The sequence below is a fragment of the Aspergillus costaricaensis genome (genome assembly GCF_003184835.1).
Source record: "Aspergillus costaricaensis CBS 115574 unplaced genomic scaffold BO79scaffold_29, whole genome shotgun sequence".
Lineage (NCBI taxonomy): Eukaryota > Fungi > Ascomycota > Eurotiomycetes > Eurotiales > Aspergillaceae > Aspergillus > Aspergillus costaricensis.
Genome location: NW_020291829.1, coordinates 101,728 through 114,469, shown reverse-complemented (window position 1 = coordinate 114,469; position 12,742 = coordinate 101,728). Strand labels below are relative to the sequence as shown.

The following is a 12,742-nucleotide window of genomic DNA, read 5'->3' as shown; positions in this document are numbered from 1 at the left end:
ATACATACTCCACAACAGATAAACACAATCTCATCAAAAATATTCCATCATGGCACACAAAATTACAGTGACCCTGCCCCAGCTGGCAAAGATGATTGACCACTCGCTCCTCCACCCCACCATGACCGACGCCGACATCATAGCCGGCCTCAAAATCGCCCGCGACAACCACGTCGCAACTGCCTGCGTCAAACCCTACGCCATCACCTTAGCCAAGAAAGAGCTTGCCGGATCAGACGTTCTGGTCTGTCCGGTCATCGGATTCCCCCACGGCAACAGTACCACCGAGATCAAGGTCCTCGAAGCCACCGCTGCAGCCAAGGCTGGCGGAGCCGAGGTCGACATGGTAGTCAATGTCGGCAAGGTCGTCGGGGAGGATTGGGACTATGTGGCGGAGGAAATTCGCCGGATCAATGAGGCTGTGGTTTCCAACGGGGCTGTTTTGAAGGTCATCTTCGAGAATGATTACTTACGACCTGAGCATATTGCTCGTCTCTGTGAGATCTGTACCCAGATTGGAGTTGCCTTTGTGAAAACATCGACTGGGTATGGGTTCGTGAAGCAGCCGGATGGCGCGTATAATTACAAGGGTGCTACCGTGCAAGCTCTCAAGTTGATGCGGGAGAAGTCGGGCGAAAAGGTGCAGATTAAAGCTGCGGGAGGAGTTCGTACGTTGGATGATCTACTGCATGTTATGAGTTTGGGTGTTACCCGCATTGGAGCCACGGCTACTGTCGCAATTTTGGAGGACGCCAGGAAGCGTGGGATAGGAAATGAGCCTGTCGAGGTGGAGTTTAAGCCGATGGCGGAGGCATCCGGGGGATACTGATTGCATTAGCATGTTTATACCCATCTTACATATTCGACTAATGTAAATTCTCCGTCTCTCCTTCTTTTAGCCTCACTCCAATTGTTGCTCGGCCGATCAACTCTTTTTCCCTAGCTAGGATGCGATGTGGCGAGTTGCTGCTGCCAAGTTAATGAATTTATGACGGGCCGGCTGGCTATACTTCCCTATTAGGTAATTCCCACCGCCGGGCGGGGTTCCACTCCGCTTCTGGCGTTCTTCATAGATACATTAAGTTCAAGTATGACTATATATGCTAGATCATTGCCAAAGTAATAGTAAATTTTGTCTCTTTGTACCGTTCAACACAATCAACATGCCATTCAATCCCAGCAAATACAGCGACGAAGTCCAAAAAGTGTCCAAAGACACCCCCCTGGAAGAAATCATCTATTTACTTAAACGAGACGGAGGTGTATTCATCAAGGGCCTCATCTCAGAAGAAGATGTCGACCAAGCCTCCCAAGAAGCCAAACCTCGTTTAGATGCAGACGTAGAATGGAATGGTTCTTTCTTCCCGGGTGAGTCGACTCTTTCCTCTCCTGTGTGGAACCGCTACAGCTCATCGATCAGCACAAACTCAACGCGCCCCATCTCTTATCGCGCACAGCCCGACATACACTAAAACCCAAGTCATGAATCCTCTCTTTCACCAGGTATGCGACCATTTCCTGACCTCCAGGCGATGGTACTGGTGGGGAGACGAGAAGAAGATGTCTGTCTCTAAGCCGTACGTGCACTCTTGCACGGCCATGAGAATTGGCCCTGGAGGCAAGGCGCAGCCCTTGCATCGCGATGATTACATTAATCATCGCTTCCATACTGACATTGATCAATGGGATGATGTGCGAGACGTGGAGCGCGAGTCTGCTGTCGGCCTCTTCGTAGCTGGGTGCCGCGTCACGCGGGAGAATGGAGGGACGCAGTTTATCCCTCGTAGTCATCTTTGGTGGGTGAATCAACTCGTAACAACCGATTTCTAGGGTCAGGTCTGACAGCCAAGCAGGGGCACAGAGCGCACTACGCCTCCAAAGGTTGAGCAATGCATCTTCGCCGATATGGAGAAAGGCGATGGCTTCATTATGCTAGCATCGGCGTACCATGGAGGGGGCACGAACATCACCGAAGACGAGTACCGGTTGATGTTCGCTACGTTTGTTGTTCGAGGATACCTGCGCCAGGAAGAGAACCAGTTCTTGGCAGTGCCGGCGGATGTCGCGCGCAGGTATGACCGCGAGACTTTGGAGTTCATGGGCTATGCCATGAGTGAGCCGGCTTGTGGGTACGTGGAACAGATGGATCCTATCTATCATCTTTGTCCGGAGTTGAAGGAGAATGAGAGGCCGAGGGACTTCTAGTGGATTTTTTGAGGTAGTCTTGTCCATGCTGTAAACACGGTGCAGATCTCAGGCATGTTACGGATGTTGTGTCTGTTAAATTGATCCAATAGTATTTTGTGTTCCGAAGAAAGTTACTACATGACGGGGTGTACTTCGAGTCGGACGGCTATAAAAGTACATTTTTCTTACACAAATGCAATGACAACCTATGACGGTAGAGACTAGGGACTTATCTCCGTGACAATATATGATAGGGACGTCGTTACGTCCATTACACATCATGCATAGGAATCATTATCCGCATCGTGACGACATCGAGTCATTTATAGACCAGCCAAAGAACCCCCCATCAATTCTAACATCCATCCCTTTTGCACCACACACATACCACAGGTCGAAGGAATGAACCACGAGATCCAAGCCCTACAAACAGACAACATGATGCACAACAACCCCTTCAGTAGGGACTCAGAATCTCCATCTCCAGCCCCATTCCTTTCCAACCCCATACCATCCCGACAGGCCGACAGGCCGACGATGACACTACCAAAGCCATCAAGCGCGCCCTCGGCGACAACGACATCCAGACGATTTTCTTCGTTAACCTGCTCAGCGACCACGATGATAAAGCCACCTTGTTCAATCTCAACGCCAGCCGCTGCATGCTCACTACTGAAGTGGAGAAAGAGATCTATGACAAGGTTCAACGCAACGAACTACCAACAAATACCTCACTATCCGCCGGATTCGAACGGGGTGCTGAGCGAGTCGAGGTCCTGGGTGATTTGCTTCGGAAGGTATCGTGGTAGGTGCTAACACTCTATTGAACATACCTAATTGTAGTACATAAGGACTAATCCCTAATGAGCAGGTTGGGTATGTAAATCGAGCTACCTTACCAGCAGAAACAGCTTCCCAGTGATAAAGACTACCACTAAACCAAAACCTGTCTGTATCAAGAGATATGTAAATGTTGAGACATTTACCAAGTAGACCAAAAGAGAAATCTCTCCTCTGGTTACTGGTTTTGCTCAGGTTTTATTTGTTCTGACATGGCCTCCTTGAACAGACTCTGTAAGAGAAAGTTCAATATTTTAGTTATATATTTTTAGCTTCTTTAGCCTGATCATTGATCTAGTGAGGTTTTTCCTCTACTAATCTAAGTAATATTGCTAGCTTGCAGTTATTGGGAAATATTGGGTTGATTATACCCAGATTTGAATCTCTGTTGGTTCACTGTGGCTCACGGAGTAAGAGCCGGGCTCATAATCTGTTGAGACATTTACTAAGTAGACCAAAAGAGAAATCTCTCCTCTGGTTACTGGTTTTGCTCACGTTTCATTTGTTCTGACAGTAAATACTTGATGGCCTCCAGTCTATCCCACGGGATATCCACCAGATTAGAATTGGTCGCTAAAACCATAGCGGAGATGGTAGTCCTAAGCGGGGACTCGTCGCCGCCTCATCGCAAGCGATTCGGGGTGTTGTGTACTTCGCGGAAGGACAGGGGTCTGACGGACCAGAGGTCTATGGATGTGTACTTGTCGTGTCCTTATATCAGTACATTGTGGATTCCGTGAGAGTAGAGCTGTGTAGTGAGATGGGGAGCGGATGTCAATGATACGCGGTGATAGTAATTGTTGGGACGGATATCTCTCCGTCGCCTGGCTGACTAGACGTGATATATCGTTTTTGTCTGGCGGTTAGTGCTTCGACAGTAATTGATAGCTTAATTATTGCCTTGTTCTAACATATATACCCTGTTTCCGGTAGAAGAATACGTTTCCTTCATTAGATCAACAATTAATAACAGTGTTAGGACTGTCACCTGCTCAACTCATCCACTCAAATGATCCATGTACGGCCAGCGAGACTTAAATCATACTCAACTGCTATATGTCTCATGGTTAAGATGTCCTATGTTACATAAAATCAGTAACTAAATCATACCGAAAATTCATTTCATTCATGGAGATTATAGCGATGTCCATAGGGACAGTGTCTATGTCTATGGAAAATAACAAAGGTCTAAATCAGTCAACGGGAGCCGACATAGGGCTCCATCACTTCTAAATATTCAATGCTCACTCCTCTAGATCGGCTCGTCCCGCGGCTCGATCAGCACTTCATTGACAGAGACATGGGCCGGCTGGCGCAGCGCGTAAATAATGGAATCCGCCACATTGTCCGGCTCGAGGATCTGTGCACCGGACGGTTCGCCATATTTCTTGACGGCCTCGGCATCCGTAGACATGCCCAAAAGGTCCGTCGCCGTATTGCCCGGCTGCACACTGGTCACACGCAGGCCCATACCTGCTGTCTCCAAGCGGAGCGACTGCAGCGTCGCCTCAACGAAGAACTTACTGGCCGAGTAGACACCCAGGCCGGGGAATACCTTGCGTCCAGCATCGGAGGAGATCGCGACAATGTGACCACCACCCCGCGAAAGCATGCCGGGCACACTTGCCGAGAGGCAGTGGAGAAGACCCTTGCAGTTCACGTCGACCGTACGCTCCCACTCTTCAGTCTGCACGTTAGCCATCATGGTAAAGTACATCACTCCGGCACACGATACGATAATGTCCACAGGGCCAAGTTCGTCGTTGGCCGCTTGGAAAAGGGCGTCCACCTGCTCCTTGCTCGTGACGTCGGTCTTCCGGGCAATGACCTTGCCACCGTAGGCCGTGATGCGGCCCTTGAGTGATTCAAGTGCGTCGAGGCGCCGAGCAGCAAGAGCCACATGGCAACCCTCTCGACCCAGAGCAGCCGCAACTGCAGCTCCAATGCCAGAAGAGGCACCCGTCACGACGGCCACTTTTCCGCTAAGCGGACCCTTGATGGCAGGCTTCGCGGTCCCGTTGAGACCTTGCTGGCGAAGCGGCGGCCGCGGCAGCCAGCCTCGAGCGAACCAGTGCCGCGTGTAGGTCTCCAGCAGAGCCCGGTCGACCTTGGGCCGTTCCACGACCGCCCGGAAAGGACGAGTGGCCGCATTGTCCAGCACGACGATGCCCCGGAGGAATTCCACCGTGGGCATGCCACTGCGGAGGATATCAACGGTGAAACCACCGTCTCCACCCTTGACCGCACTGCGCTTCTCATTCCACAGTGATACCCAATCATCCCATGCCAGGGACTTGGTCGGGTAGCCCAGCTCATTCAGAGATGCAAAGACTGCCCGTGTATCGACCGGGTTCGGATCGCCGAGGTGGAACACGGTTTGCTCAGCGTGCGTCTGGCTGGCCAGATGCACAATAGCCTTGCTGACAAAGTCCACGGGAGTCATCTCTGCTCGCCAGCCTTCCACTTCAGGCGCGTAGCCGAGCTTAATTGATTCAACGAACAAGGCTGACAACAGATCCCAGGCATTAGCGGCACCCGTCTGGCTATGGCCGCTGATGGTTCCGGCGCGGTGGATCTTCACGGGCAGTCCGCGACGACCCGCTTCGAGCACCAGCTGCTCAGCCACCCACTTGGTTTGGCCGTATCCATCCAGCAGCTTGTCAGGAACGTCGTCCACCGGGAGCATGGCGTCTTCCGGCCAGCCCTTTTCTCCGGACGGTGGGAGCACGCCATTGGTGGACACATATTGCACGGTCGCACCACCCTTGCATGCCAAGCGGAGGACTTCTCGCGTACCGCCGACATTGGGCCCGCGAAGGGCCGCATAAGGGTAGACCAAGTTGACGGTGGCCGCGGCATGAACGATGACTTGCACGCGGGCGGCGAGCTCGTCGAAGGCTTCTGGGGAGAGGCCGAAGCGGGTCCGCGACAGGTTTCCGGGCAGGATCTCAACGCGCTCCATGATGGAGTCCCGCCACAGTCCCAGATCCAAGAGGTTTCGGCGAATTCTGGCCGCACCACCAGGCTGGTCATCATCCGCCGGGTCCGTAAATCGGACCAAGCAGATGATATGCGCCGAGGTGCTCTCGAGCAGATCGTGCAGGAGGAAGGCGCCAAGGAATCCCGTCACTCCCGTCAGGAGCACCGTGTCTGCGTCGGTGACCGAGCGGATGGCCGCTTTGGACGGTCGGATATCATCGTCGAGAGTAGCGTCAGCCCGGAGGACCGCGGGGAGATCGGCTTGGACCGCAGCAGTATGGCCGTCGCGAATGTCACGAACGGTCTGGAGATGGCCCGCCAAGGTGGCGTTTTCCGCCAGCCGGGCGATCGGAACGCGGAAGCCAAAGTGTCGGGACATGCGCGAGGAGAGGTCCGCCAACGACAGGGAGTGTCCACCCAGATCGAAGAAATCATCGCTGGGCTTCAACAGATTGCGCGCGGTTTTGAGGGCGACCGCCCAAATGGCAGCCACTTGGTCAATGCCGATCGAATCCTTCTCCACGGGCTTTCCATTCCCGTTGACGTGGTCGGCGGTGCGTGGGGGAGGCAGGCGTTTGAGATCAACCTTGCCCGTCACATCGTGTGTAGGGAGCTCCTCCAGCTCCACCCAGAGAGATGGGATCATGTAATGTGCCAGGACCTGGGTGAGGGTGCGACGCGCGCCCGGGCTATTGCCCGCCTCATTGATTTCAACCACGGGGCGGTCAGTGGCATGGTCCTTGTCGCGGACAATGTATGCCACCAACTGTCGCTCCAGACCCTCGCCATGGGCCACCACGGCACAATGGCGAACCGCGAGATTCTTGGTGATCTCATACTCCACCTTGGCGGGCACGACGGAGTAGCCGCGCAGCTTGATCATGGATCCCACGCGACCGGTGATTTCGAGAAGGCCCGAAGGCAGTCGGCGAGCGAGATCGCCCGTCCGGTACAGACGGGACCCCGGAGTTGAATCGAAGGGGTTCTCCGTGAAGGCTTTGGCGGTGGTCTCGGGAAGGTTGAGGTACCCGCGAGCCAAAAGTGGACCAGCCACATAGAGCTCCCCGCTCACCCCGTTCTCCACCGGTTGCCGGTTATCGTCCAGAATGTGGGTGTTCTTGGGGTCAATCGGGGGCCCAACCGGACAGTACAGCGCTTTCTCGTCGAGCATCTCCCGAATATCCCCGCAGGCGATCTCGTGTGTTTCACAGGCACTGTAGCAATTGAGGAGGCGGGTGTTGGGCAGGGCTTGGCTGGCGCGACGGGCGAGATCGGTGGTCACCACCTCACCGTTGAACCACAGTGTGCGGAGATGCGGCAGGCGCGAGCCGATGTGAGTATGACGGGCAAGGACGGTAGCGAGGAGAGTCGGGGTCATGAGGGTTTCTGTGATGCGCTTCGCCGCGAGGAGGTCCACGAGGGCGGCGGGGTCGTAGCTGATGTCGTCCGGCACCGCGACAACGGCCGCTCCCCGCAACAAGGGACGCAAGATCTCCCAGATGAAGAAGACATTGCAAGCGACCCGATCGTTGGGAATCAGATCCTGCACGCCAAATCGTAGGTTATAGGAGAGAACCGGAGCTCTGTGGGGGTTGGCAATTCCCTTGGGCTTGCCCGTAGTTCCGGACGAATAGGAAACGAAGGCCAGACGATCCAGATCGTCATCTGCGGGCGGGGGAGGCAAATCGGAAACCCCGTTCGTCTCCGTAGCTGGTTCATCCAAGGAGATGAGGGGGACATCGGCCTTGATCTTGCCGACTTCGGCCCTACAGGTGATGATGACGGCGGGGTTCCCGTCGCGGATCACATCGTCCAGCAGCTCGGGTGGGTAGGCCAGCTCGAGCACCAGAAAGGCTCCGCCGGCGCGGAGAGCAGCCAGACAGGCAATGACATAGTCACTGCTGCGCGGGAGCAAAACTCCCACCAGGGTATCCCGTCCGACCCTGTAGTGATGCAGCCGCCGAGTCAGAGCATCGACCGCCCGGTCTAATTCCGCGTAGGTATATGTGGTCTTGTCGTCTTCCAGCGCCAGCGCATCGGGAGTAGCCTGCACCTGCTTGGAAAACAGGGCCGACAGGTCTTTGGTGACATCAATGATGGTCATTGTGTGTGGATGTGGGGGTCGCGTGGGGTGGAAGACGGAGGAGGAGGGGAAGAGAGTATACGAGGACGAGGAAAAGTGCGACCACCGGTCGACGGCAGATAATTAAGGAGGACTAAGGGGGGTATTTTAAGTCGCGAGGGCAGAGCTTAAGAGACACAAAACGAAAGAAATGAGGTGTCAGATTGGTCAATTCTGCGGTGAGAGCTGGAAAGAGAAGAAAACTGCGAGGAGGAATGAGGGGACAGGTGGGAAGATATAGGAACGAACGAACAGGGCAACTCACCGGCCAGCTTCCATGGCCTTCGCCTAGGAAACAAAGCAAACAGCAACCCGCCGCTGGACACGAAGGGCGGCGGATTGGAAAGCTTCCCAGGAAGCGTAAGAATCCAGCCATATCTGGCAGCTGTTGAGGACTTAGTGTGGACGAGACAGTGGGGGCTCAAGGAGGATAAGTAGCAAGTGAGCGTGTACCATCAGAGGCTCGATCACATGCAAATTACAGACATCCCAAAGAGGTTTAGTGGGGTCTCAACGTTCGCTCTTTCTGGCTGCTCGATAGAGATTATTCCAGACAATTACATCAATCGATAGGCCGATGTTCGGAAAGACAATATCGATCTCATTATGATGCCTTGGATAGCAGAGAGAATATTCCTTGGTTCTGCGGTGTACGAAAATTTGAGAAAGGAATTTCACTTTCTTGCCAGCGGGAAAATCTCGCTGGTTGCCCACCAATCGTGAGACTCGGACAGCCCTGCATGTGTACCCGGCTGGCCCTCGTATTTGGAGATTCCGAGTGGTTACAATTACACTAATTCCTCAGAATTTAAATATGACAATTTTTATTTTGTTTATTTTGTCTATGCATCTTTTGTGTGTGTGTGTGCGTGTGCGGTAAGCTGCATCAGCGTGCATGGATAAGCTTGTACCTGACGGAACTGAACCCTCCCGATTCTTCCCCCTCAGAAATCAGAATAATAGCTTTCCCCTCTCTTTTTGAGCGACCGACCGGGGATTGACTCCGCACCAGCAACTGAATACATAATGTCTCCTCCGTCAGCTCGAGACGGGGAGCGGTTAGTCCCGATCGAGACAACCGATATTATTATAGACAATGCCATTGGCTGCACGGGGCACTTCTAGTAGCGGGCCGCACTAACCCGATTTTCTTTTTGAGGTCAAATCCTTCGACATGTGATTGCGGGTCCCTTTTGCTCTGTTTGTTTTCCCTTTCTCTCACAGCTTCTCTCCCCCCCTCCTCTCTCTCTTTTCCAGATCTTTCCCTATCGATCCTTCACACCCCCCAGTAACCATCAGGATCACCCTTGACGCCATCGACCCTTGCAGCGGAGATGACCAGTTCCTGTTTTCGGGTGTCATCACTCTATCGGCACCCCGGATACTTGCATCGCCCGCAGGAACCGTGTGAGATAGCGCGTTCCAGTCCACTGTCGCTGGCTGCATCTTCCGGGATTCTTTTACCTATCACGGTAACACCTCAGACGACTGCATGCCTGCAGTCACCAGCAAGGACGTGGGGAGGACATGATGTAGCTAAGTACTACTACTTGTCACCTTATCACAAAGGGAGGACAGGAAAACCCCTCATGACTTGGGATTGGATGTTGATTCGTGTGTTCCCGGGTCACCAGCACGGTGGTATCGTGGGGGTAATATTCAGAGTGCAGAATGGTAGGTAGTATTCTTTCATTACACGACAGTGGTCACATAGCCTGTGTAATATGCAGATGTCATGTCAGGTCGGTCATTCCATCCTGGAATGTCTGTCATTGAATGAGGAATTTCCCTCAATCCCAGGCAGTGTAGACCAGCTGCTTGGGTATATAACAGCCACTGTGTGATGAGGCATTATCTGCACATTGCTACGAGAGGCAGCCATGACTGTTCTAAGTAAGTCAATTGTAGTGGGCCCTGCTGTTCCCAGAAGCTTGGGAAGAAATTGCTAGGGATTTCCAACATACTTGACACTTTTGGATCCCGAACTTATAGTATGAACATGACCACCCAGGAAGATGTTGCGTGGAAGTAAGTCCGCAGAATCATAACCCGCAAGGGTGCGTAGTGCGGCTGGTGGAATGTCGCTTGTCAGGATATACACTTAGTAACTGGTGTAGTATAATCCAGAATTACTACTAGAATTGTAATGGTTTTATCTATTATTAGTACTGTGTATATACATGATCCTGGGATAACAGTAAGTGGCCATCAGTTTCTTGATCCTAGATAAAGGTTGGTACTTGCGGAGATATATAAGTATCCGCCCTCAGATACAATGAGATTTATGATTGTTCGTTCATCGCCACTTCAACCACATTGTTACTAATCTGGTAGTAAATATGATAAAATTATCATTGTTATTCGTGTATTATAAAGCTACAGGATTCAAGGGAATGACTCTACTAATCACCCCGTCCCAGCGTATACTTTGCAGAACAATCACGTGATACCAACGGAGAATGATACTCCGTTGACCTTGCCCATGATTCTTGCCTCAGGCGTCCATATTGCATACTGCCTGAGGCGGTGGGCATTACCGGTCGGAGAACCCTTCTCCATTCCCATCCCTGGATCCATCATCATCACTGTTGAGAACAACAATAACAATGCCCAACGGATGAAAATCATATCCAGCGCCTTACGGGTAATACTACAGTATTCCGTGTTTCTCATCACCATCTACCTCTCCCAAGGCGATCATGGGACCCTAGACATGTCGATCTGGGGAAAGGCCCCGCGCGACCCCACTTGCACTACGGAGAGATACACTGATTAAGATAATAATACATCTATTATAATATTGCTTTTTACTTTGCCTTTTTTTTTGCTGGTTGCCTACCGCGATAAATGCGGTAACCTCGACACCCGCGACGAGGATATCGAGACTTCCTCCGTCAGGCGGATCCCGTTCTTGAAGGCCAATTGTCGTTCTTCCGGTGAGAAGCTGACGTCCATCAGCAGATCCTCTGACGACCCATCGTTCCGTGAATGCTTCGTCCCCTCACTCGGCAAGCTGGGGTTCCCCCCCACGCCAATGTTCACCTTGTATGCGTCGTCTGCTGCCGCGCGCGTCCCGAGACTGCTGAGTTTCACGCCGGTCTCCCAACTGCGTCCGTATGCCCGTTGTCCGCCACTAGGCTTGCCGCTGGTCCCCCCCGCCCGCGACGAGTATGCCTTGAGGTGTGAAAACCACGAACCGAACAATGATTTCATGGCCGGGATGGAGAGGGCGATCAGGGTGCCGCCGACTTCGGAGGTTTCGATGGCCAGCATGGGGTCGTAGGCCCAACTGCCGTCGGAGGACCATTGGCCGACGATGACCAGCCACAGGCGAACGCAGGAAATGACCAGAACCCTAGCAGAGGGTCGTACATTAGTAAAAGAGATAGAGAAAACACAGAGAAGAATATGTGGACTCACAAAACACCGGGAAACATGATCAAAGACAGCTGCAGTTTGCGCTTCGGCGACACTTGCAGCATGTAGATCAACATGGAGGGCAGGGCCAACATCATGATGTCGCAGACCAGGGATAGGGCCGAATTGGTGACATACACATCTCCCCACGTGATGCAGTTGTAATCGTCGATCTGCGGCTGCCAGGCGTAGGGCCAGAGTCCCGTGACGGGCAGGCAGTGGAACAACAGGAGGAAGAACTGGGCGAGAAAGGCGGCCAGCAAGAACCCGGCGGAGAGCTTGATGGCCAGAGAGATCTTGGGGTGTCGCGAGGCCAGACGCTGGTAAAAGGCCAGACCGGACAGGCGACAGACGAACAAGGCGGTGGTGTAGAGGATGTGCATGACAAAGTCGTAGCGTTCGGTCTCGTTGACGCGGGGCAGCGTGAGGACATATTGAATGTATTCAATATGTCGACCACTGCCCATGTCGATCAAAATGATGCAGAGGGCGACAATGGCAATGTAGATAGCCTATGCGGTGCCGAGTCAACTCGTCTATCCACCATGACTGCGGGGGAATATCAAGGCATCGGGGTAGTAGGTATAGCATACCAGAGTGAAAACAGCCAAAGCATCGTCCCAGCCGAACTTCTTGACGAGGAAGAGACGAGCGTAGCAACGGGCGACGACGATCACAAAGGTCAGAGCGGCGACGAAGAGAATGGCGATCTTGGTGGGCCGATCGCGCGACTGGGCCAGATAGTCGGCGGTGATGCTGTCCGGGATGCGACCCTCCGCCTCAGCAGTTTGAATGTCGGCGGGGATCTCAGACATGGTCGTGATGGCTCATCCGGGGCAGCAGATGGGAGAGAGACGACCGACAATAATGTCTCTCAACCTGGACAGGAAAAGGAAAAGGGGAGGACATGGGGGGGAAAGTGATTGATAATTATGAGGGAAGTTGGTGTTCCATATTAAAATTTTTGTGTGGGCATGACGACAAGACCAAGGAACTACTTGCAACCTATAACAATCGAATTCTATTCTTTTTCCGATTTAGACTTTGGAGACGAGAGAGCGAGAAAGTATTGGCAGGGCGGAATTGGATCGGGCCATCGGTACCGATCAAAGGCCGTTGCGCGATCTCGATGACTTACTACTACTAGTACTACTACTACTACTACTACTATACTACTCTTAGTATTTGCAGCTGTTT

At 52.9% G+C, this 12,742-nt stretch overlaps 5 protein-coding genes across 5 annotated transcripts; 3 read left to right on the top strand and 2 right to left on the bottom strand.

Moving 5' to 3' along the window:
* Positions 1-12: 12 nt before the first annotated feature.
* BO79DRAFT_247292 (2-deoxyribose-5-phosphate aldolase) lies at positions 13-829 on the top strand (the record flags this gene model as incomplete). Its single annotated transcript, XM_025685634.1, has 1 exon — positions 13-829. Exon 1 carries the CDS (start codon positions 50-52, stop codon positions 827-829), a length of 780 nt encoding a protein of 259 aa, XP_025536600.1. The 5' UTR covers positions 13-49.
* A 334-nt stretch (positions 830-1,163) lies between these two features.
* On the top strand, positions 1,164-2,205 carry BO79DRAFT_154897 (phytanoyl-CoA dioxygenase family protein; the record flags this gene model as incomplete). The annotated part of the gene is made up of 3 exons (XM_025678763.1): positions 1,164-1,368; positions 1,421-1,796; positions 1,854-2,205. 3 exons carry the CDS (start codon positions 1,164-1,166, stop codon positions 2,203-2,205), a joined length of 933 nt encoding a protein of 310 aa, XP_025536599.1.
* Positions 2,206-4,137: 1,932 nt separating this feature from the next.
* BO79DRAFT_210654 (non-ribosomal peptide synthetase) lies at positions 4,138-8,468 on the bottom strand. The gene has a single exon (XM_025682851.1). The coding sequence runs from the start codon at positions 8,108-8,110 to the stop codon at positions 4,280-4,282; it is 3,831 nt and encodes a 1,276-aa protein (XP_025536598.1). The 5' UTR covers positions 8,111-8,468; the 3' UTR covers positions 4,138-4,279.
* A 1,540-nt stretch (positions 8,469-10,008) lies between these two features.
* BO79DRAFT_220391 (uncharacterized protein) lies at positions 10,009-10,904 on the top strand (the record flags this gene model as incomplete). The annotated part of the gene is made up of 3 exons (XM_025683487.1): positions 10,009-10,021; positions 10,078-10,156; positions 10,511-10,904. The coding sequence occupies 3 exons, from the start codon at positions 10,009-10,011 to the stop codon at positions 10,902-10,904; spliced, it is 486 nt and encodes a 161-aa protein (XP_025536597.1).
* Positions 10,905-11,064: 160 nt separating this feature from the next.
* Positions 11,065-12,430, bottom strand: BO79DRAFT_178603 (uncharacterized protein; the record flags this gene model as incomplete). The annotated part of the gene is made up of 3 exons (XM_025679990.1): positions 12,139-12,430; positions 11,549-12,057; positions 11,065-11,483 (listed from the first exon to the last, which is right to left on the bottom strand). Coding segments are annotated over exons 1-3 (1,149 nt in total), but the record flags the coding sequence as incomplete, so codon positions are not given.
* Between the last annotated feature and the right edge of the window lie 312 nt (positions 12,431-12,742).